The following is a 24,767-nucleotide window of genomic DNA, read 5'->3' as shown; positions in this document are numbered from 1 at the left end:
TAAAGGAAAATACAAGATTTTCTATGTCTTCAGGTAGAGAAGGACTTATTAAGACTAAAATAACACAAACTGAAAGAAAAAAAGTGATATACTACTTTGAAGGGCTCATACCTCCAAATTTCAAAGCTTACTACAAAGTTACATTTATCAAGACAGTGTGTTACTGGCATTAAGGACAGACATACTGATCAATGGGGTAGAGCTGAGACACCAGAAATAAACACATTTAGGGACAACTGATTTTCGACAAGGGTACCAAGACAATTAACTGAGAAAAATATACTCTTTCAGCAAATGGTGCTGGAACACATGGATATCCACATGCATATCTGCACATGCAGAAGGAAGTTGGACCCCGACCTCACATCAGATAAAAATAAACTCAAAACCCATCAAAGACCTAGATGTAGGACCAAAATTGTAAAATTCTTTGAAGAAAACATAGGAGTAAATTTGTGACCTTAGATCAGATATGACACAAAAAGCATAAGCAACAAGAGAAAAAAAGATAAATCGAACTTCATCAAAGTTAAAATCTTTGGTGCATTGAGATATCCCTTTCACCAAAAAGTGAAAAGAGCCCACAGAATGGGAGAAAATATTTGCAAATCAAATATCTGGTAAGAGACTTGCATCCAGAATATATTAAGAATTCTTAAAACTCTTATAACAAAAAGATAAATGCCCAATTCTAAAAACATGCCATGCTTAAAGACTTAAATATATGATACCATAAAACTCCTAGAAGAGAACATAGGCAAAACATTCTCTGACATAAATTATACCAATGTTTTCTTAGGTCGGTCTCCCAAGGCAATAGAAATAAAAGCAAAAATAAACAAATGGGACCTAATCAAACTTATAAGCTTTTGCACAACAAAGGAAACCATAAACAAAACGAAAAGACAACCTATGGACTAGGAGAAAATATTTGCAAATGATGCGACCGACGTGGGCTTAATTCCCAAAATATACAGACAGCTCCTACAACTCCATAACAAAAAACCAAACAACTCAATCAAAAAATAGGCAGAAGGTCTAAATAGACATTTCTCCAAAGAAGACACACAGATGGCCAATAGGCGCATGAAAAGATGCTCAACATCGTTAATTATTAGAGAAATGCAAATCAAAACTGCGATGAGGTATCACCTCACACTGGTCAGAATGGCCATCAGTTATTTGCAAAGCAGAAACAGAGACACAGATGTAGAGAACAAACATATGGATACCAAGGCGGGGGGAGGGAGGGTGGGATGAATTAGGAGATTGGGACTGACATATATACACCACTATGTATAAAATAGATAGCTAATGAGAACCTACAAGGAAATCCCCAAAAGAGGGGATATATGTATACGTATAGCTGATTCACCTTGCTACACAACAGAAACTAACACAACATTGTAAAGCAACTATACTCCAATAAAAATTAATTAAAAAAAATAGTCTACAAATAATAAATGCTGGAGAGGGTGTGGAGAAAAGGGAACCCTCCTACACTGTTGGTGGGCATGTAAATTGGTGCAGCCACTGGAAAACAGTATGGAGGTTCCTTAAAAAACTAAAAAGAATGAAATATTGCCATTTGCAGCAACATGGATGGACCTAGAGAATATTATGCTTAGTGAAGTAAGACAAATACTACATAACATCACTCATATGTGGAATCTAAAAAAATAATACAAATGAATGTATACACAAAACAGAGACCGACGCACAGAAACATAGAAAACAAACTAGCGGTTACCGGTGGGGAGTGGAAGGGGGAAGGGACAAATTAGGGGTATGGGATCAACAGATACAAACTAGAATACATAAAATTGATAAGCAACAAGGATTTACTGTATAGCACAGGGAATTATACCTAATTATCTTGTAATAACCTATAATGGAATATAATCTGCAAAAATACTGAATCACTCTGCTGTACACCTGAGATTAACATGACCATCATGTTCACAAATTTGGCAAAAATTAAACCCCGACGTTAAAAAAGAAAACGCCAAACTTACTTTGAATGCACCCTCTGATTCCATGGATAAGAGATCCCCATCAAATGGAATGAGATCTAGGCTGTACTCCTCCCTATGAATAAAGGATCCCAAAACACCTAGATCCTTCAACCGCTGTTCGCACAATAAACTACGTCGTGGCACAAACAAAATGTGGAAATCTCTTGCTGGGCCACGTCTGTCTTCACTGCAAAAGAAGGAACAATTTGTTAGCTTACAAGCTCTTTAGAGTCACAGACTCTTTCACTTACTTTATTCAAACTGCCGGGCACACAGGAGGCACTAAATAAATGCTGGCTAGATAAACATATGAACATTGACTTTCAGACCCAACTGTTAACAGTCGCTTTCTCGCTCTCTCTCTCCCTTTTTTTTTCCCTGACAGGAAAGCGTTGATTCATAGCCAGTATCTGCATTTTCTAGCTTTCTCTTAAACTATTTATGGGGGCATTAAAGCTCTCAGGTTTATTGAAGCAGGATATCTGTGTCTTGTTGAAAACAAATTGTTCTTTAACCAAACCAATGCAGCCACAGCGTCTCATATTAAAACAAAACATCACTCTTGACTCCTATCTCTCCTCGACACTGGACTTCTCAAAATAGCCTATATGCTTTTAAGATTTTAGGGGCCACATCAATCGATTATACCACAGAGTACAGACTGGGCTGAGAGAACTTCCTCTCTCTAGACTGGATGCTAAATAAAATTTTAATCAGCTCTTACTTTGCTTATGAAATTCAAGCACCTTATATTCAGTATAACCATTAGAGGTGTTTTGTTTTTTTGTTTTTAAATTCAGTGTCCTTTCTACTGATACACGTCCAAACTTTTAGCTGTCCTGAAAGAATGGGGATTTATGATAACCGCCCTCTCAAACTGTTTGAACAATGTCACAAGTTTCCCACTTTTCTTCGTTGTATTCTTCCGTGCCTGTCCCAGTTTTTCCAAAAGACCGCTTTCCAAGGTACTGGCAAGAGAAGGGGTTCACAATGAGAAGCTCAGGACATTAAAACCACGGGAAGGATTAACTTCTTTTGGCCCAAACAAGAGCTCTGAGAGATACCTGAGCACATTTTCAGCGATTATATCCATCAATTCTAGCCTGGGTCTGACAACAAAAATAATATTCTTGACATCAGCTGCTGGCAAACGACTTCCTTTAAGCGTGAACATTTTTTCCACTTCATGTTCCTAGGAAAACACACACACACGAAAGGTTAACAAAACCCCTGAAATTTACGTATGGTATCCAGACTCAGACATCATAAACACTCCCAGTCAAATGTACATCAGTACTTTGTTATCAAAATTTAGATTTCCCAAAGCCAGCTGTGTAAAGGACAAGGTTTCAGGACGAAGTCACTGCTACTGTATCTGAATTTAAATGACTCTCACGTGATGCACTATCAAAGACACCAGGTAACAGTCACATAATACAATGCTAGCCATTAGGATCAGTACAGAATCATCAGCCAAAGGACTGCTGTATACAAAATGTTAGCCAGGCATTGGTATCGGTGTTGATAAAAACCAAACAGCCTTGCAAGCCAACTACTCAGGAGGAAATGTAAACTTATTATTATTACTAAAGTACAGAATTATTATTTTTTTTAATTTAATTTAATTTTTAAATTTATGGCGGCATTCGGGATCTTAGTTCCCAGATCAGGGATCGAACCCTCGCCCCCTGCAGTGGAAGCGCAGAGTCTTAATAGCTGGACTGCCAGGGAGGTCCCTAAAGTACAGAATTATCAATCCCTGAACAAAACCCAAATAGCTCATTTACCTTCAGTAGTGAATACTGTGCAATCAGGCCAAATGGTCCTGTGAGGTACTCATCCCAAACTATTGCCTATAAGAGGGGAGAAACATTCTCTCATTACAGTTAATATCAGGAATTTCAACAATACCAACAGAAAATGGCAGTCATACATAGTAGGACTATTGGCTTCAAAGTCTGAATTAACAAAGATTGTAACTGGCTCTGGCCACATTCATATCCTACAGGTCTTAAAAAAATAGCATCAGGGTAAGTGATGTTACTGGTGGTAAATGGGAAAGTTAAGACCTAGTCATTGTCCTCAAAGGAAAGAAGGACGGTACTTTGCTGTGTATCTGTGTCATGGTATTATTATTAGACTGAACCATATGGAAACTGCCAATTGCAACAACTCAACTTTTATTTTATTTTTATTTATTTATTTATTTATTTTGCGGTACGCGGGCCTCTCACTGTTGTGGCCTCTCCCGTTGAGGAGCGCATGCTCCGGACGCGCAGGCTCAGCGGCCATGGCTCACGGGCCCAGCCGCTCCGCGGCATGTGGGATCTTCCCGGACCGGGGCACGAACCCGTGTCCCCTGCATCGGCAGGCGGACTCTCAACCACTGCGCCACCAGGGAAGCCCTATTTTATTTTTTAATTAATTAATTTATTTATTTTTGGCTGAATTGGGTCTTTCTTGCTGCACGCAGGCTTTTTCTCCCGAGTGGAGGCTACGGCTTCTCATCGCGGTGGCTTCTCTTGTTGCGGAGCACAGGCTCTAGGTGCACGGGCTTCAGGAGTTGTGGCACTCGGGCTCAGTAGTTGTACTCGGGCTCAGTACTTGTGGCTCACGGGCTCTAGAGCTCAGGCTCAGTAGTTGTGGCACAAGGACTTAGTTGCTCTGCGGCATGAACCCGGGCTCGAACCCGTGTCCCCTGCATTGGCAGGCGGATTCCTAACCACGGCACTACCAGGGAAGTCCTCAACTTGTATTTTATATATAAGTATCATATAATCGAATTATAAAAATTAAAACCTCTGATATAGGTAATACAAATCTTATTTTGACAGAAGAGGAAATTTTTTTAAATTGAATTGTATACTTTATTTTTTAAACTAATTAATTTTTATTTTTGGCTGTTTTGGGTCTTGTTGCATGCGGGCTTTCTCTAGTTGCAGCGAGCAGGGGCTACTCTTCGTTGCAGTGCAGGGGCTTCTCATTGTGGCTGCTTCTCTTGTTGCGGAGCACGGGCTCTAGGCGCACCGGCTTCAGTAGATGTGGCACGTGGGCTCAGTAGTTGTGGTGCATGGGCTTAGTTGCTCCACAGCACGTGGGATCTTCCCGGACCAGGGCTCAAACCCATGTCCCCTACATTGGCAGGAGGATTCTTAACCACTGCGCCACCAGGGAAGTCCCAGAAGAGGAAATTTTTAAAGGCTCAGAAAGTTTAAGTAACGTCCAAGGCCATATAGGGACCTTGGACGTACACAGTATAAGGGAGTCAGGACTCCAACCTAGGACTTAATGACCCTACAGGGTAGTGCTCTGGGGCCCTACCACTGCTAAACTCCAGTGTGATTTCTTTTTCTTTCATTTTTAATTGAAATTTTTATTGAGATAACTGTAGATTAATATTCAGTTGTAAGAAACAACACAGAGACCCCCTAGTACACTTTGCCCAGTTTCCCCCAGTGGAAACATTTTGCAAAACTATAGTACAATAGGTATTACAACCAGGATATTGACATTGATACAATCCATGATCTCATTCAGATTTCACATTTATTTCCTGAGCTTGAACTGGGCACGTAGGACTTAGCCTGCTTTTGTTTTCTTTCAATTGCTTCTAGCATCCACTCTACCTCTTGAGGTCCTATTTTTTCTAATACTGATTCCTGAGTTTCCCCAATTTTCCTTTTCTCTTCAGAGTTGTATTGCCAGTTACTTAGAGGGACTGATAAATCCTAAGGGGAGAGAGGAGAGGTAATACCACTTAAAAGAAATCCTATGAAGTCTCTAATCTACGGTTTCTGATTCCATTGTGAGCTGGGTGCTAATAAACGTCTAACAGGAGGAACAATACTATTTAAAGAAGCCGACGTTAAAACCTCAAATAGCTACAACTTCTCATAATCCGAGGGAGCAGCAGGTTGTAAGGTGCTGGTGCTTCATACTTTTGAGGGTATGATTTATAACGACACATATGATCTTTGTAATGAATGGACACTGGACCAGCTACGTCCCTGGGCCGGGCCCGCATCACCAGTTCCCGTGTCTGGGGTGGGAGCTCGGGGGCACCAGATCCGCCCCTCGACCTGACCACAAGCTGGTTCACTAGAGGCTGAGACAGCACGGTGGCTTATTCTGCTGCCATGAAACAATCACGATGCCACGCGGACTGCGGGCTGGACGCCTCAGGCCCCACCAGCGGGCCCCTCTCCCCGACTTAGCATTCCCGCCAGCTCTCCTCCTGGAAGCCCTAGGAAACCTCGTACACCTGAAGCCCAGGCGGTCGGTCAGGGATCTGATCAGGCCAGGCCGGACGGCGCCGGAGGGCGGTGTCGCCGCGCACTGTCCCTCACCTTGCTTCCCGCGCACTTGTCCAGGAACTCGCGCAGCTCGCGACGCACCGCCTCGCGCAGCACGTTCAGGTTCACTCGCCCGTAGGACAGGTGCGCCGCCATCTTGCCCCACCGCTCTCTTTTCCCTGCAATCCAACCGGATCGGCTTTACCCCGACGCGAGGCCCACAGACGCTGTCACGTGACGGCATGTTCACGTGACGAGGGCCGCTGACAGCAAGCCAAACCCGGAAACCGGAATCGGCGGGTGTCTGCTGCTCTCTCCCCAGGCCCTAGCGCCCGCCTCTTTCTTCCACTGCGTGGGTTCCGAGGCTCCCCGCGAGCGACAGACCCGTCCAGACCCCGCCTCAGTCCAGGGCACCTCAGTTGGGCGCTGAGAATTGGGTTTAAGGGCAGAGACCGGATCCTACTCGTCCCGTTTAAAAATCGAGACTTTCATCTTAGCAGCAAGCATACTCGCTGTAAGATGGTAACGAAGCTAAACGTGAATGGAAATCTTTTAAATTATAGCAATCAAAAAGGTCCTGCGCTTTGCCCTTTTGGTTTGTCGGCTAAAATCTACAAAAATGGCTAATAGCTGAGGGAACCTTGAGTGACTTGTCTGTTCAGCTCTTCCTAGTAGACATTCACGCGACATGGTATTTCACACAAATACTATTCGATGTGGAATCTAGGTAAAATTCCCATGTTACCTCGTGAGTTGCGAGGGTGAAACAGGGTGTAATTTACATCGTGTGATTTATGTAAAAGGCTTAGCAGGGTGCCTGTTATTTAATAATTGCTAAATAAATAACTTATTAGGAAGATATATCCGTTTCAGTACTTTGAGGTGTAAAATTGGCTATTTGGGATCTGGTGAAAGGGGCTTGAAAATGTCTGGTCTTGCCTGGCTCCCTTCAACCCTTTATACACTGTTACTAAGAAAGGATTCGCTAAGCAATTACCATGGAGTATGAATAAGCAAAGAGTGGAATTTGGAGATGATACAGTAATCAACTATACATATTTACATACTTCCACTCTCAACTTCTTGACTCTATCAAAGGCATTTAATTTTAAAATAACATGTTTCCACACGTGTAGACTGTTCCATGCCCTAGTTCTCACCCGATTTTCACAGGGATTCTTCTCAACCTGTATCACAAACTCTTCTCAACGTGCACAGGTTTTTTGCTCAACTGAGAACATGTATTATTTTAGCACCATCTGTGAGAATAAATGTTGAGCTCAGCAGGCCATGTCCTGAACTGGTAAATGAGGGCACACCCACGTAAGAGGTAAAGAAGCCCACGGTTAGCGAACTCTCAGGCATGCGTGGGTGCAAACGAGCAAGACTCGGATGAGAAACGATCCTCTGCAAACAGGACCAGGATTCTAAACGATCAACAGAGGTGTTTTATTTGTGTAAAGACCCAACTGGTGATACTGCAATACTACCGCAGTTGCCCTATAAATATCACAGACTTGTTTAGTGTTCGAGTTTTTTTCTTTTTAAAATGTATTTTTAATTGATATAATGGATATTTAATATTAATTTTAGGTGTACAACATAATGATTTGATATACGTATATGTTGTGAAATGGTCACCACAACAAATGTAGTTCATAGTTTTGAGTCTTTTCATCCATTCGGTCAAAGCTGAAGTCAAGGACCACTGTCAGGGTAATTTTTAGGTCAAAATAACGTTCAGCCGGTAACTCTGCTTTGGAAATATCTACCTGTGGCGGGGGGGGGTCAGAGCTCATAAAACAGATTGCTTGGTTCAGTTATCATTTTGGAAAATACCACAACAGCTTTCACAGAGTTTCCTTCCAAAACTTCATGCTGTAATAGGTAGTAGGTACTACATGGTGCCACTTACATTTCTGTCAGGTAATATAGTAAGACATAGCAATGGATAACCACCTTGGGTATTGATCTTATGCTGAATGGGTCGTAGAATGCTTTGAGATAATTTCCTAAAAGCAGTTTATCAACAGACTGCAGTAGAAATTGCTATTTGGGTCTCTAGTGCTTGCTCACTTAAAGAAAAACCATTATGACAAATAAACCTGAGAATAATACCAGTTTACTACACTGGCCAAAAAGAATAACCATTTATTAAAGTAGATACAGAACACTTGTTTGCTCAGATTTTAATATTGCTTTACATGTTGTTTGTGAAACAGTTCCTATTATAATATGTTTATAACCCCAAATTTCAACTGACTACAGATTTTTCACTTGTCAAACACATAGTTGATAATCTTGAGAGGAAAATACATCAAAGGCATATATACAATTATAGAAGTTCTTATTATACATGTCTCATGGAAGATACATTTATTTATTACTTTTTACATATTCTAGGAGACATTCAAATGAAGATAAATAGATTCAAACTGGTTGATAAACTTCTTGTGGTTGAGGTCCTTCAGTTTATTTTTTGTGATAAGAAAATCCAAAATTATTAATGTTGAATTTCTCATCGTACATTCATCTAAAAACACAGTAAAAAAAAAACGTGTAAAGATTGTAGATTGGTTAATTTAGGTGTTTTATAGTGGCTTATTATCTAATTAACTGACTGCTGGGGCTATCTGCTGGAGAAGGAAAAAAAAATCTGGAGAGAATTCTCCCAGTTATTTATATCTGATAAAGAAATAAAATGAGAACACAAAGAACAAGGAGCTGCAAAGCCACATGATGCTATTTCTGGCCTAGTCCGTTAGGTCCTGATGAACATTTTAAGTGTTTTCTTTTTCATAAAGGTAAAAATCTGAAAAGAAAGACACATTGTATATGTTTTTTCCCAAAATAGAGATTTTACAAAAATATATACATATAATATATAGAAGCTGAAATTATGCAAAACCAATAAACAAAAAACACCATAGAAGAGTAAGTGGGTGCAGCATAGAGATTATAAAATGTCCCCACAGCAGTTTGGGGGCTTCCCCCTCCCTTTACCTGTTTCATGATTTTATAATCACACCTAAGTATCATCAAGCCTGAAATAAAGGCACTACTGATATCAGGTAGTGCAAAGAGCTCAGATATTTCTTTAAGTATAAAATATTTTAAATGAGTAGATGAATATGCAAAGTGGCACATTTTTTCAACTCATTCCAGTGTCAAAGTTTAACCAAAACATCTAAATATACAAACGCAGCCTGGAAATATTTTAGTGCAAATATGAAAAGTAACAGCATAATTTAAAGTTACTTAAATAAGGTATTGTGAGGGTAGGAGTCGTTCTCTGAGGTCTCCCTAGGGACAATTAATGTAATGGCATCTGGTGCAATGTCTTGTTAATACTTTTTAAATTCAAGAAGACAAAATCAGAGGTGAAAACTCACCTACTGATTATTCTAACTGATAAACTTATAAGGGGAGACTAAAAGGGAGATTTGTTGAAGATCAAAATATTTCCTTAGATTTGTTGATGGGGGGTCAAAAATAACATGAGTTCTCCTGAAGTCTGCACACACAATGCTGGTGGTCAGTTGCCTAAACGCTAGTGCATCTGAGAAAGCCCAGTTCTGGATGTGAGGCTTCATCAGAAAGTCTCGTCGTCATTGCAGTTGGTCGCCCAGTGCCCGAACATCTCACAGATTTCACAGTAGGGGCGTTCCTCGCTCCGACTGCCGTGGTGTGTGGAATGGGGGGGGTCCTCAGACATCTGTGCCTGGGTAGGACAATCCTCTGTGTCGTGGAGATCAAAGCAGTCACATATGTCACAGAAGAGGCGAGGTTTCTTCTTGGACTGTTTCTCCTGGTCATCACTACAAATGTTAATGTGCATAATCAGAAACTCATCTCCATCAGAAGAAGTTCAAGAGACAGTATCACTTGTAATGAACAAAAAATAAGCAAGAATTGTGGCCAAGTCGGGGAGCCTCAAGTGTTTAAGTACTACGGTCCACGTTTTAAATTTTCACATCAAACCATTTTCACTCTCCTGCCAGATTTGTGGAAGTCAAATAACCACAAAGCAATTGTTCCTCCAATCCACTGGAGAGCCTTTTTTTTTTTTAATTTTACTGATGACGTATAGTTGCTTTACAACGTTTTGTTAATTTCTGCTGTATAGCAGAGTGACTCAGTTATACATATATATATTCTTTTTAAAAATTTTTTATTGGAGTATAGTTGATTTACAATGTTGTGTTACCTTCTGCTGTACACAAATCAGCCATACATGTACATAATTCCACTCTTTTTTCGATTCTTTTCCCATATACGTCACCACAGAGTACTGAGTAGAGTTTCCTGTGCTATACAGTAGGTCCTTATTAGTTATCTATTTTATATATAGTAGTGTGTATATGTCAATCCTAATCTCCCAATTTATCCCTCCCCCCCTTTACCCCCCGGTAACTGTAAGTTTGTTTTCTACATCTGTAACTCTATTTCTGTTTGTACCATTTGTACCATTTTTTTAGATTCCACCTAGAAGCGATATCATGCGATATTTGTCCTCTGTCTGAAGAACCTAACTTTAAAAACACACATTTATTTAGATGGAACTAAGGTTCCGCTCAGTATCGCTGGACGTGAAATACCTGTCGTAATTGTTCATGTCGTCACCGTTCCCATTCAGGGCTGCTTCCGACATCATCTCCACCTTCATCTTGAGATCCTGATTCTTCCTCTGAAGGTCCACTATTACTGAATTTAGGAAATCAATCTGATTTTTTAGGAAAAAACAAAAGCAGATGTGTAAAATGTCTGAAATGTGTTCGCTGGAGCATCAAGAAGTCTACAAGTACACTCTCAGGCTGTGGCTGCAGAGTATATGCTGGAGTCGCAGGGGCCCACAGCAGCCGTGACTCAACCGTGTTTTAGATTATGTTCTCACACACACACATACACACACACACACACACACACACACACACTGTACAGAAAGCGTAACCAGTTACTTATTACACTAAACTATAACTAAGCCAGGACTTTTATGTTCTGTAGATTTCAAAAAGCTCATGGAAATTCTCCTCCAACTACGATTTAACACTCACTTATTAGTCATGGTGAGATGGTAAATGGGTCTTCAGAGAAAAAGGAAGGCGTTTTAAAGAGAAAGCTTAAGCTCTCTTTCACCTGAGGAGGTGTGGCCACACACTGAAGGGGCAGCATTCAGGCCACCTGGGCCCAGAATTGGGGCAGTGGGATAATGAGATGACTGCCCACCAGGAGGAAACGCTCTTGTCCTAACCTGGCAAAGCAAGGGCACTTTAATTTAAAATCAGTAAGTTTCGGACTTCCCTGATGATCCAGTGGTTAAGACTCTGCGCTTCCAATGCAAGGAGCGAGGGTTCGATCCCCAGTCAGGGAACTAGATCCCACATGCCGCATGACGCAGCCAAGAAAAGAAAAAAATCAGTAAGTTTCTTCCTTCTTCTACAGATACAAAGGTATCATTTATCTAAATGTCCATTGGGGAAAAAAATCCCATTTTACAGTATTAAAAAATACATCTGTGTGTGTGTATATACTCATACATACACATCCACTTTTTAAAGAAATATCTGGCCTTTTTCTCCTGCTGGGGTAGGTATGAAACAAAGCTAGAAATCACTAGCTTTGTGATTCTCTGCAGAATCTCCCTTCTGCCATTGAAGGCAAGACCCACTGAATCTCATCTCACTTCTCAAACTATATTTTCTAAAGACTTTACCCTGTTAGCAGATACATATCAGAAAGGGGGGAAAAAGCCACAAAATGGATGTAAGTACAGTGGGAAACCACACACACACACACGTGCTCACAAATTAGGAAACATAAAACAAACCATTTGCTGATTGGAAGAAAAGCGTTGGCAGTGGCAGATGAAACAAACGGAAGCGGAAAGGAAGGGGGAAAGAGAAAACATTGTGAATTAAGTTTGTGCTCATCAGACATACAAACTAAGCAGAGACAATGCTATTCAGGGTAAATTAGGCTGTGCGTTGAATCCTTACATGCCTTTCAAAGGAGATGTCATAACTAAAACAAATCACTAATGCACTGAGTTTCTCTTTTATTTAAAAGTGAAAGAAGGCTTTCGTACCTTTGAAGTTTGAATGAGACAAGTATGTCCAAAATATATAATAAAAATTGAAAATAGATGTTTGTTGCTTGTGGGCTATACATTTCCAAAAACAGAATAGTTTGCCTCCATATAATACCATTTTTAAAACTAAGGCTATTTTGATAATTTTGGCTTTAGGAAACAGTTTTCAAGAGCCCTGTCTTTTTAAGGTAAAGATGAGGAAGGAACCTTTTATGGAGGGATTCTACTTCTATGAATTTATCCTAAAGAAATATTAGTATATCTGTAAAATGATAGGTGTTCAAGACAGTTCATTATAGCATTGTTTATAATACACCTAAAAGATCAGAAAACATCCCAAATGTCATGTCAACCAATAAGACCTGATTAAATTATGGTACACCCACATAACAGAATACTATACAGCTATAAAAAGCAAAGTGCAGATCAGTTTATGTAATATGCCCCCATATGTGCAAAAAAAAGGAGGTGGAAAGACTATTAGTCTTGGCTTGTATGTACATTTAAAAAAATCTCTGAAAAAATAAAAAAGACATTAATAACCCTGATTACCTGTTTGGGGGGCTGGGAACTAAGCAGGAGATGGTGTTTGGAGGGAGATTTTTTTTATTTTTACTTGTACGTATTTTTAACGTTGTTTAATGTTTAGAACATATGAATACATTACCTATTCAAAAGATTAAATGATTTTTTAAAAATAGCTAGCAAGCAAGCAAAGCAAAAGGAAGGAATATTACCTGACTCTCCTGGGCTCTTTCATCCTCTTCTGCCTGAGTATCAGTATTACCTTATATTTAAAAAAAGAAAGAAAGTGGAGGGGGGATTTTTAAAGAATTGCAATCTTATTTCCTTGTTACTGCATTGAAAGGGCCAGTGTTAGAAACGCATTCTCATGTGGAATCCGCACATGCGCCTCTCTGAGAACACGTTTGAAGTTCCTGTCTCCTCTCTGGACCCCTCGGACACGGTCGTCCTCTCTCAGGCCGGCCCACTGCGGGGAGGAACGCCGGTCAAGGTCACGGCCGTCATTTCCTCCTCCCCGCGGCTGCTGCTGGGGTGGCAGTTATCACCCACTGTCTTATATAAACTTCTGCCGATGCTCAGGACCACGGGAAGGTCCGGAAGTGGGGACCGGCAGGCGCGCCCCTCTGTTTAGGGCCTCATCCGACTACAGGCGGGCGGGCCCGGCACAGAGCGGCCCCGTCGGCGCGGCGCGGCGCAGCAGCCGCCTACAAAGGGTGCGCCCGCCACGAACCCCGCGTCCGCGGGAAGCAGCGGTGTCGGGAGGAAGCACGTGGCCATTTTACCTGACGAGCTGCTGAGCTGCCTCTTGTTTTCTTTGAGTTGAAGCTCCAAGTTCTTTACCTTGAGCTCAAGCTTCGCCTTGTCGGACTCTAGAGACTGAACGACTGCGCGCAAGGACTTGGCGGAGGCGTTCTCTCCCCTGAGCGCTGTGACCTGAAACACACGGCTTGGCTTAGCTTCCGGTCGGAACAGGGACGGGTACCGCCAGGGTCCCCGAGGTGGTACTCTACCTCATTCCTCAGCTTTTCCAGCTCTGCATCCTTTTCTGTGAGTAAGGCACTAGTAATACTGATGGATTTCTGCAAGGAAGCTTTTTCTTCATCTGCGTCTTTTATTAGCTTGGATTCTCTAAAAGACCAAAGAGTTAAAAATTCCAGAAATCAACCGAGAGCGGTCAGTGGACAACCGTCCTAGAACAAACGCGCAATTAACTTTAGCTAATATACAGGGATAAAGTATCACGGGGAAGTTTTACAGGGGGTTAAGGCTATTACGCTTGCAGAATGTTACTTGAAATTTTACTTACTGTGAGGGGAGAAAAAGTTTACCTATGCAGAGACATGCCAGAATCTGCATATCATTGTATCCGTTTGAATTTAAAGAAACAAGTTAATAACTTTGGAAGACGCAGAATTAAAAAACAAGACTGTTGCACCCCCAAAGAATTACTTTAAAAATCTAACCCCCCCAGATGAATTCCGTTACTTCTTGAATAAATCATTACCAAGCAATACCAACAATTAAAATACACACATGCAAAGCGATTATACAGATGTCATGCAGAGCAGTTTTATGCTGGAAGTATCGATTGGTTCTCACTAATTTCAGTAACTTTCAGCAAGTTCCAAGAGTGTGTTTTGGAGATCTTCTGGGCCAAAACAGTAGCAGAGATTATTACCACTATTCAAACGGAAGGATTATTACTTTTCGTCCATAGACTCTGAAGAGGACAGACATTAAGTTGCTCATAGAAATCAAAGGTAATGACATAAAGGCTAGAATGGAAATGTGAAGATGGATTTCCAGGTGTAGAATGGAAGCCAAGGGGCATCTGGAGGGAGAAGGTCAGCACACGGGATGTATGTTCTCAGGCCGACCCAGCATTTGGGACGGGGACCGGGCTTTCCAGGAGACGAGAACATTTATCTTGGAGTCAGGGGAGTGGGAAAAGAAAGGGAAAGATGAAGGGAAGACAGGGGAAGAGGGCAAGACACAATGGAGACAACCCCAGAGGGCAGGCTACTATGTGTTTATAAATGTGTGAGTGTATTTAAATTTTTGTGGTGAAAATTCAAACGTGCCAAGGTCACGAAAGCCAAGGAAAGACTGAGGAGCTGTCACAGATGGGACAACTAAATGCACTGTGGTCTCCTAGACTGGATCCTGGGAGAGAAAAAAAGACATGAATGGAAAAACTGGGGAAATCTGAACAATGTCTAGAGTTTGGCTAAGAGTACTGGACCAATGTTACTCTCTCAGTTTGGATCAAAGGACCAGGGGATGTAAGATGTGCCCGTGAGGGGAAGCTGGGTGAAGGGAATGTGGGACCTCCAGGTACAACCTTTGCAGCTCTTCTGGAAACCTCAGATTTTGAAATAAGAAGTTTTTAAAAAATGACATGCAGTGTGAAACAAGAGGAAAAAAGACCTTGTATCACAAAAATATTTGGGGAAAACACAGCTGGAGAAAAATTTCCTGGCCAGCCCTCAGGCCATACAACCTACTCATTTGCATCCACGTAGATAATCATCAGTGAGAGTTCATGGCTTAAACCACAACAAACCGAATTACTCCCGGTTCTATTAGAAGTAGCTGGGTGAATGCAGAGCATGTAGTGGTTCAGTATGTCTTCGAACCAACTGGAGGGATTGGAAACTGAGGCCCAGGTTAGAAATGGCAGAATGTATGTCTGGTTAGTGAGACCCAAGATATCCGGCACACGAATTACAGAATTCTCATGGTTTATGGTAAACTGAAATTCTATTCTACACAAAGATGAAAAATATAAGTGTTGTATTTATCTCATTGTGTGGCTTACACTTACACCCCAGAATAAGTAGTAAGAAAAGAATCTGAGACTTACAGAAAATGTCTTGAATTCAACACCCAAGCATTACATGAACACTTGGTGCTGTTAAATTACTAACTGCATAACACCTCGCTAGGAAATAGGATCCTGTTTAAGTAAAAACAACAAACAAACAAACAAAACCCCAAAGATTTAAGTGAAAGGAATGTACACAGGCATTTTTTCCACCTGGGAAGTAAATATCTGATTTTATCCAAAGATTCAATAACTCTTGGGCTCTTTAAGTTTCTATTAAACTTATTTGGTAGTTCACTCTATTATAAAAACCGTTTCAAGAGATTCACTTGTAAATCCAACTCAAATTTGAAAGATGCGATTTTAAATGCTTTTACTGAGAAATACCAGGATTTGGGGGTTCACGGATTTAGAGTCTTCTGTAATCAGGACTCTAGTTAGTCAAGCTCTCACAGGTTCTTTGTGTTAGGGAGGGATGAGGCCGGCATCAGCCGGCAGAAGGAAAAAGGAGCAGGTATCTTTGCTTATCGCCACACACGTCCACCCTCTAAGTGAGGCTGCTTTCTAAGAAGATGGCAAGCAGATGTTTCTCATACGAAAGTTGTCAAAAGATGCGTGGTTAAAAAAGGGATCTGACTTGTGATTTGTACACCAAATGAAGGGACAAATAGACCTTGGCAGCTCATCTTTGTGACAGGTCTTCAATGTTAGCATCTTAGGTGATTTCTAAGCCCAAATCCCACCATGCAAACCAAGAGGGGCTAAATTAAACCATTTATGCCAGCATCACTGACACCTGAGTCACACATCGCATTGACAGTGAGGCCGGTGTTACTTTAAAGCCATGCTGGCCCCAGTGACTTGGCGTTACTAAAAGTATCAAGAAGGGAAGATAAACATAACATGAAAGAAGGGTTATAGGGGCCAGAAATCTTTCCCCCAAGGGAACATATTACCCAGATTCTTTCCTTACTACTTACATAAGAAAGAAATTCCAGTAATGAAGCAAATACCTTAAAGTGTTACTGGGCAAGCTTTAAAAATGCAAGATAACAAGAACCAAATATTAGGAACATGAAGAGAACTGCAAATGCAGTAAGGAGAACTCAATTTGCACTGAAGTTCTGTGCTGTATATAGATATAAAAAAGATATGTGTGCGTGTGTGTGTATGTATATACTGCTGAGAATATTTTACAAAACAAAAGCAAGACACAGAGGGACAAAGGCAGCCAAAAAATATATACAATTTTTTTACTAAAAATATATGAAATTTATTTATTATAACGTGGATAGACTTTCTTTAGTCTTACCATTAAAGACACACAGATATAGCAAAGGAAGCAAGAGTAGGAAAGGGAAAAGAGAGGGGTGAAATGAGCATTGATCAGTAGCGCAAGCTTGGAGACAGTCAGACAGTTAGCAACCCACAGTGAGCTGAATGAGCTGGAGTGGCAGTGACCTCTTCAGGACTGGTGGACGGGGACCGTCAGCCAGTTTTCCTTCCTGACAGGAATCTTGCCTTGACACACACAGAATTAATCCTGACTCTACAAGTCCACAGCTAAGATGATGGCTCTGGAGTTCCTTCTAGGACATCAAAAAGCCTAGAGAAGGGAGAGGAGCCAAACAGGTTCCCAAATCTGCTGTAGGCTCTCTGGCCAGAGGGACACACTTCTCTACTTCCATCCATTAGAGCGGTCAAGGTTGGCTCTGCTTTATCTACCAGACGTGTTGGAACCTGTTCTGAAAGAGGTTTCCCTAACTTGGAGACCAGTTTCCCAAAGAAATAATTACATTTTTAAGCTAAGAGAAAAACTTATACTACGTGTTGCTTGCAATTTGATGCTAGATAGCAAAAAGACAAAGTACAAAAGGGTGATACTAATTTTTTAACGATAAGTAGTTTCACCCTACATCAGGAGTAAGTACTGCACTTCAACATAATGAACAACAGAGTTTGAATGAAGCAATCATATACTATGTTGACTGTGTATGTTCAGTTCTCACCTCTAAATTAAACTGTTGGCTAAGATCTTGGTTCTTGCAATGAACCACTACATTTCAAATATCTTTATGATTTAAGTACTTTCCAGATTCTTAAATTAAGAAAGTATCCAATTCTTTTTAGTACTCTATGCTACAGGTACTTAACTATTACACACATAGACCTACATACGAATCCTTTACCAAACTGACCTTCAGAAGGCATTTAAGGCCCCCAAAATATTAGCTAAAATATATTTGCATTCAGATTTCTGAAAGACATAACTTTCCATGAGGATTAATTAACAATTTGATTAAAAAACAGTTCTAAATATAAGAAACTAGGTTTTAACATTTTTCACTCCCAGAAAAATTATCATCTTTATCTGCGTTTATTGATTAAGAGTAATAATTATCCAGGACCTAAAATGGGAGCAGGGTGAAATAAGAAGAGAGGAATGGACAAGTACCCAAATTTGTTCTATCTTTTTAAGCCGTGAAAAAAGTCACATGTCTAATCACATTTTAAGAGGCATGTAATTTAGTCAAAGTCACATGAAAAGGACTGACAAAGCAATAGCATCTTTATTTTTAAAAGAGATTAAAAAGTAAAAATAAATAGATGTACAGTGAGAAAAGAGCCCTTGTAAAAATCTGAAGTCCTGGGCCTTGTGTCTGCATCTGAGCTCTTGGCCAAGTTGCCTAACTTGGGGGGTTTTAGTTTCATCATTTTTCAATGCAAGCCCCACCATATATTTCAGTGGTTTGTTTAGAGATATGAGAAATTTGTGAATTACAAGGGCTACATAAATGCAAAGGGATTACATCAGTACTCACACCAGCCTGTTTCCCTTGTCAGAATGCCTCAGGAATAAGTGCTATCAACTTGTTCACACACCCTTGACAACTGCATACATGGGGTTCTTTTTAAAGAAACAAAGCCTTATTCATGGAAAATTAAATATCCCAAGGCCCCCACGGGGGGGAGCTGTGCTTGTACCTGGGCCCCAGGTTAAGGCATGGCAGGCCAGTCACCACAGCTCATAGGCACTGGGCGAACACCTGGCTGGACCGGGGGTGTGGCAGTCATGAAACACACATGCATTCTGATGTGAAACTTTAAAGAACAATGAGTCTAAGGATGTCTTAAAAAAAGAAAGGAGGAAGGCACCCCTGAACTGAGGCCTAATTTCCTTTAGAAGGTAGCTTATGGAACCCAAATATCTTTGTGGGCTAAATAAAGCCCTCGACTCTGAAGCAGCCGCCATACTGGCAGGAGGGACAAATGTCAGCATAAACGCATGCGTCAGTGGTCAGTAAGGGAGACTTCCTCTGCTCTGACAAGTAAGAATAAAATGCTCTGCAAGACCATGAAGGAATTCTTTTTCTTTTCTATTTCATTTTCTTATTATTTTTTAATTGAGGTATAGAAGAATTCTTGATTATACTATTCCTAAAGGTTTATTTTTCTTTTTGTAATTAATAAGACAAAAAACGCCTGTCACTGTTGTGATGTACTCTACAGCAAACCACGGTACGGGCTGTGGCTCTTAGCAACAGTATACACTATGCCTACTTGGCATGCAGAGTAAAGCAGAGAATTTCTCTAGACACAAACTACACATTTTAAAAAAGCAGACAGAGACCGTCAGAAAGCATAAGCACCAGGCTTCTACATGATGACTCCTGGGGGCCCGTTTATCCTTACTCAAAAGTACTGGACGCTTCCATGTGAACAGCATTCGATCATCATCAAAGAATAACAAATAACAAAGCTCTTTTTAAGAAAGTAAGTAGAAACATTTAAAATGTTTCCCATTATTACTGAGAAAATGAAAGTTTTATATAACTGAATTTATTTGCAGATTAGGTAACATTATAGCACTTTAGTTACTGAAACTAGGAGGTAAACAGTGTAATACGAGACAACCTAATTTAGAACATTTCTGGACAAACGCAACTGAACGTGGCTTAAAAATCGAACTATTCTTTCAGTAATTCATACTGAAACTCTTACAAATTTGTCAATTATGAGTACCAAACGATCACGATGCAATTTTCTGAATATAAGAAGGTCGTATGTTTTCTACAAGTCACTGTACACAGCATGTTCTAACATTTTCCTTATTAAACACACACACACACACACACACACACACACACACACACAAAACAATATATACAAAAAGAAAGCCTACCTCTTTTTCATTTCTAACAACTGATTATTGAGCACAGATCTCTCTTCTTCCAGCTGGGAAAAAAACACACACACAACAAAAAGGTCAGTTCATAACAGGCCAGTTTCTCATCCCCCAGGTCACATTCCCATGCTCCAGGACCGCTAAAGCAACGGGCTTTCCTCAGAGGCAGTGAAAAAGGACCAAGTGTACATCAGGGACCTGAGAGTTAAAATATTAAACAATACCATGTACATGCCATATCTTAGACATTCAATAAATGTTTCCTTCATTTGTTAGATGAATGAGTGAAAACTTCACTATTAACATTCTGGTTCCTTTACTGAAACAAAAGGAGTCAAAGGTCACTAACTTGTGTAGGGCTAGGAACAGGTAATTTATTCTACACGGGCCTTATCTTATGCCTACTATATCCAGGCATTTCTTTCTCACCTATAAAATAAGAAGGTTACAGAAGAATTTCCAGTGGCCCTTTAGTTCTAAAATGCTGTTATTCTCTTAAGGATAGAAAACAAAAGATTCAGCTAGTCAACCTTGTGAGAAAAGATTCACCTCTACCCACAATCTGTACCACATACAGTTTAGCCAAATACAGTACCAATTTTAACTCACACTGTTAATAAAACAAAGAGGTGACAAAAGCTCTTACATGGTTTTTTTTTAATCAAAGGATAACACCAAAGACTATGTAATGGTTTCCAACCATTTGGGAGTGGCCCAGAATTTAAGTCACTAATTCACGATAAGTAGTCGTGGTCTTATTTCTGATTATGTGTCAGTTATGTACATGCTTTGCTATAAAGGTCTTTTATACTTTAAAAGTTTTTAAATATAAACTTGTATGTTTTGAACATAAGTTTATCAAGAAATCTATAGAGGTTAACACACAGTTTTTTTCCACTGTAGACTCTCTCCTTTCCTAGTCCATTAAGATAAATGCTTTTGCTGCATGAGTAATTCACAGATATATTTAGAAATTTGTAAAGAGTAAAAGGAAGGAAAAACAGTGGGAGGCAAACTTTAAAGGAATGAAACAAGAGGGAGAACATCTGGAGAGTGGGATGTGGAGACGAGAGGGGCTCTCATTTTTTTCTTTTGTACCCTTTTATATGGTTTATATTTATTTTTTAAACAAGGAAGCTGTTTAACTTTTATAGTTAAAAAAATTTAAAAAGAAATAAACAAGACTGGGAAATGACTACAATGAAGATATAAATGGGGCTTCCCTGGTGGCGCAGTTGTTGAGAGTCCGCCTGCCGATGCAGGGGACGTGGGTTCGTGCCCCGGTCCGGGAAGATCCCACATGCCGCGGAGTGGCTGGGCCCGTGAGCCATGGCCGCTGAGCCTGCGCGTCCGGAGCCTGTGCTCCGCAACGGGAGAGGCCACAGCAGTGAGAGGCCCGTGTACCGCAAAAAAAAAAAAACAAAAAAAGATATAAATGGATAAATGACATGGCAGATAATTCACAACAGGGAAAATACAAATAATTAATAAACACTTGGAAAATCATTCAACACTGCAAAGAACAAGTATGCAGAGATTCTCCCCATTTCTTGGAGGCTGAATTTCTTGTTCCTGAATTTCCACAGAACAGAAGTTTAGGATACTTATTGTACTGATTCTTCATAGGAAATAATGGTTTTTTCCGCTTCTGGTCCAGGATCCAATCCAGGATAACAAGCTTCATTTAGTAGTCAAATTTCTTTAGCCTGTCTAGTTCCTCATTCTTTCCTTGTCTTTTGTGACCCTTTTTTTTTTTTTTTTTTGGCTGCAGCTTGTGGGATTTTAGTTCCCTGACCAGGGATTAAACACGGGCCTTCAGCAATGAGAGCTTGGAGTCCTAACCACTGGACCGCCAGGGAATTCCCTGACCTTGATAGTTTTTTTTGACCTTGACATTTCTGAAGAGCACAGAGGCGAGTAGAATGTCCGTCAATTTGGATTCACCTGATATTCCCACATGAGTAGAGTCAGACTATGCACTTTTTGGCAGAAACACCACAGAAGTGATCCCATGTCCTTCTCAGTATGTGATATGAAGAGGCACACAATGTTGATTTTCGGTGAGGGTAACTTCAATCACTTGGCTAAAGAAGAATCTTCCATGTTTCTCCACTGTAAAAATACTACTGTTTTGTGGAGAGATGCTCTGAAACTATGTAAACATTCTGTTCCTTAACGAAATTTCACCCACTGGTTTTAGCACCAACTGATGACTCTTGCCGAAATAATTACCACGATGGATACCAAACAGTGATTTTCTAATTCCATCATTTCATGCTCTTACCAGTTGGCATTTTACCATAAGGAAGAGCTTTCCTTTTTTTTTAAAAAAGGCATTCCTATCTATCTATCTTTCTGTCTATCTGTCTATCTATCTATTTATGGCTGTGTCGGGTATTCGTTGCTGCCCACGGGCTTTCTCTAGTTGCGGCGAGCAGAGGCTACTCTTCGTTGTGGTGCGTGGGCTTCTCATTGCAGTGGCTTCTCTTGTTGTGGAGCACAGGCTCTAGGCGCACGGGCTTCAGTAGTTGTGGCTCGCGGGCTCTAGAGCGCAGCCTCAGTAGTTGTGGCGCATTGGCTTACCTGCTCCGCGGCATGTGGGACCTTCCCAGACCAGGGATTGAACCGTGTTCTCTGCACTGGCAGGCGGATTCTTAATTACTGCACCACCAGAGAAGTCCCAGGAAGGGCTTTCATTTTTCCCTCATTTACATATTTATACCTGTTTCCATGGCATATTTATATATCATGGTTTCTTATTTTATTCAATAGGCTATAATCCATTACTATCATTATTTCTTTTTTTTTCATTATTTCTTTTGATGCTCAAATTATCTCAGATTTGGCCAGTGGAAGCCCCTCCAACATGGTTCTGATAGGTTTCTGACTAATCCCCAGTTCTTTAAGCACTTCCTTGCTTTTTGGTACACAAGATATTCCAGGCTCATCTTTTAGTCTTTCTGTCTCAGCCCTGGAATCAGCCATTTCTCTAAGGACCTTTTAGTAGGGAAGAGTATTTAGAAACCAAAATCTAGGTAGTTAGGTATGCTCATTGATATTGGAGTGTTATTACTTCTAAGCCCTGTCAGTGGACTTGACCAAAATTTGAAACTTCTGCTCTTCAAAAGACACTGTTAAGAAAGTGTAATGAGAATACAGACTGAGAGAAAACACTTGCAAAACTCAATCTGATCAAGGACTTGTATCCAGAACATATTAAGAGCTCTTACAACTACACGGACTACAAACCAAACCTTAAAATGCGCAAAAGATCTGAACAGACACCTGACCAAAGCAGCAGCTCAAAATCATTAGCCATCAAGGAAATGCAAATTAAAACTACACCTGAGATACTTGGGTTATCACTTCTAGTTTCATTTCATTGTGGTCAGAGAACATACTTTGCAGGATATGATGAGACTTGTTTCATGGCCTAGCATATGGTCTACCCTGGAGAACGTTCCACGTGCACTTGAGGAGAATGTGTCTTCTACTATTGTTGAATGGAGTGATCTAAAGATGACTGTTAGGCTTAGCTGATGTTCAAGTCTTCTACTTCCTTGTGGATCTTCTGTCTAGTTGTTGTATCCATTACTCAAATAGAATACTGAAATCTCCAACTATTATTGCTGAATTATCTATTTCATCCTTTAATTCTGTCAGTTTTTGCTTTCTGTATTTTAGGGCTCTGCCATTAGTTGCATATATATTTGTAATTGTTGTATTTTCCTGAGGGATTGATCTTTTTACCATTATAAAATTTCTTCCTCTGTTTCTAGTAACAATTTTTTTTTTTTTTTCGGTACGCGGGCCTCTCACTGTTGTGGCCTCTCCCGTTGCGGAGCACAGGCTCCAGACATGCAGGCTCAGCGGCGACGGCTCACGGGCCTAGCAGCTCTGTGGCATGTGGGATCTTCCCAGACCGGGACACGAACCCGTGTCCCCTGCATCGGCAGGGGACTCTCAACCACTGCGCCACCAGGGAAGCCCCGATGATGCTTTTTAAAAATTAATTCTGCCGATGTCTGCATTTTAATCAGTGTTTAACTCACTTACATTAAATGTTATTATGCATAAGGTTACATACTTTTTTTTTCAATTAATAGTTTATTTTTTTAAAGAAGTTTCAGGTTCACAGCAAAATCAAACAAAAGGTACAGAGATTTCCCATAACTCCGTGTCTGCACACATGTACAACCTTCTCCATTATCAACATCCCACAGGACAGCAGTGCATCTGTTACAATCAGTGACACATCATTACCACCCAAATTTCCATAGTTTACATTAGGTTCACTCTTGGTGTTGTATATCCTACGAGTTTTGACAAATGGATAAAGACATGTATCCACCATTGCAGTGCTGTACAGAATAGTTTCACTGCCCTAAAGACCCTTGGTACTCTGCCTATTCATCACTCCCTCCCCCTTTTGCCCCTCACAACCACTATATTTTTGTCCCCATAGTTTTGTCTTTTCCAGAATGCCATATCTTTGGAACCATACAGTATGTTGCCTTTACAAATTGGCTTCTTTCACTCTGTAATATGCATTTAAAGTTCCTCCATCTATTTTCATGGCTTGATAGGTCATTTCATTTTGGTGCTGAGTCATATTCCATCATCTGGATGTACTTCAGTTTATTTATCCACTCACCTATTGAAGGACATCTTGGTTGCTTCCAAGTTTTTGGCAATTGTGATTAACTCTGCTGTAAACATCCATGCACAGGATTTTGTGTGGACATAGATTTTCAGTTCATTTGGGTAAATACCAAGGAGCCCAATTACTGGATCATATGGTTAGAGTATGTTTAGTGTTGTAAGAAACTGCAGAGCT

The 24,767-nt window shown here is 40.5% G+C and overlaps 2 protein-coding genes across 5 annotated transcripts in view; both read right to left on the bottom strand.

Moving 5' to 3' along the window:
• The window catches only part of VPS33A (VPS33A core subunit of CORVET and HOPS complexes), a 28,502-nt gene extending 21,958 nt beyond the window's left edge, over positions 1 to 6,544 (bottom strand). For 2 of the 4 annotated variants that reach the window (XR_016387474.1, XM_022597900.3), the window contains exons 1-4: positions 6,362 to 6,536; positions 3,803 to 3,868; positions 3,080 to 3,207; positions 2,016 to 2,202 (exon numbers count right to left, since the gene is read on the bottom strand). Coding sequence is in view for 2 of the 4 variants with exons in the window: in XM_022597900.3 (XP_022453608.1) it covers positions 2,016 to 2,202; positions 3,080 to 3,207; positions 3,803 to 3,868; positions 6,362 to 6,463 (483 nt within the window). In the remaining 2 variants the exon portion in view is untranslated. Of the gene's footprint in view, positions 1 to 2,015; positions 2,203 to 3,079; positions 3,208 to 3,802; positions 3,869 to 6,361 lie in introns of all 4 variants that reach the window. The other 2 variants (XR_016387475.1, XM_089894438.1) reach the window with 2 other exon arrangements.
• Positions 6,545 to 8,440: 1,896 nt separating this feature from the next.
• Positions 8,441 to 24,767, bottom strand: part of CLIP1 (CAP-Gly domain containing linker protein 1) — a 122,474-nt gene continuing 106,147 nt past the window's right edge. The window contains 6 exon segments of the mRNA XM_089894444.1: positions 8,441 to 10,125; positions 10,906 to 11,030; positions 13,133 to 13,182; positions 13,703 to 13,853; positions 13,931 to 14,048; positions 19,928 to 19,980. Of these exon segments, the coding sequence (XP_089750570.1) occupies positions 9,900 to 10,125; positions 10,906 to 11,030; positions 13,133 to 13,182; positions 13,703 to 13,853; positions 13,931 to 14,048; positions 19,928 to 19,980 (723 nt within the window). The 3' untranslated portion in view covers positions 8,441 to 9,899.

The sequence above is a fragment of the Delphinapterus leucas genome, chromosome 14 (genome assembly GCF_059928025.1).
Source record: "Delphinapterus leucas isolate spDelLeu-1000000601 "Yukka" chromosome 14, BTC_Dleu_Yukka2, whole genome shotgun sequence".
NCBI lineage: Eukaryota > Metazoa > Chordata > Mammalia > Artiodactyla > Monodontidae > Delphinapterus > Delphinapterus leucas.
The sequence above is the reverse complement of the archived record's forward strand: the minus strand, read 5'-3'. Positions and strand labels throughout refer to the sequence as shown.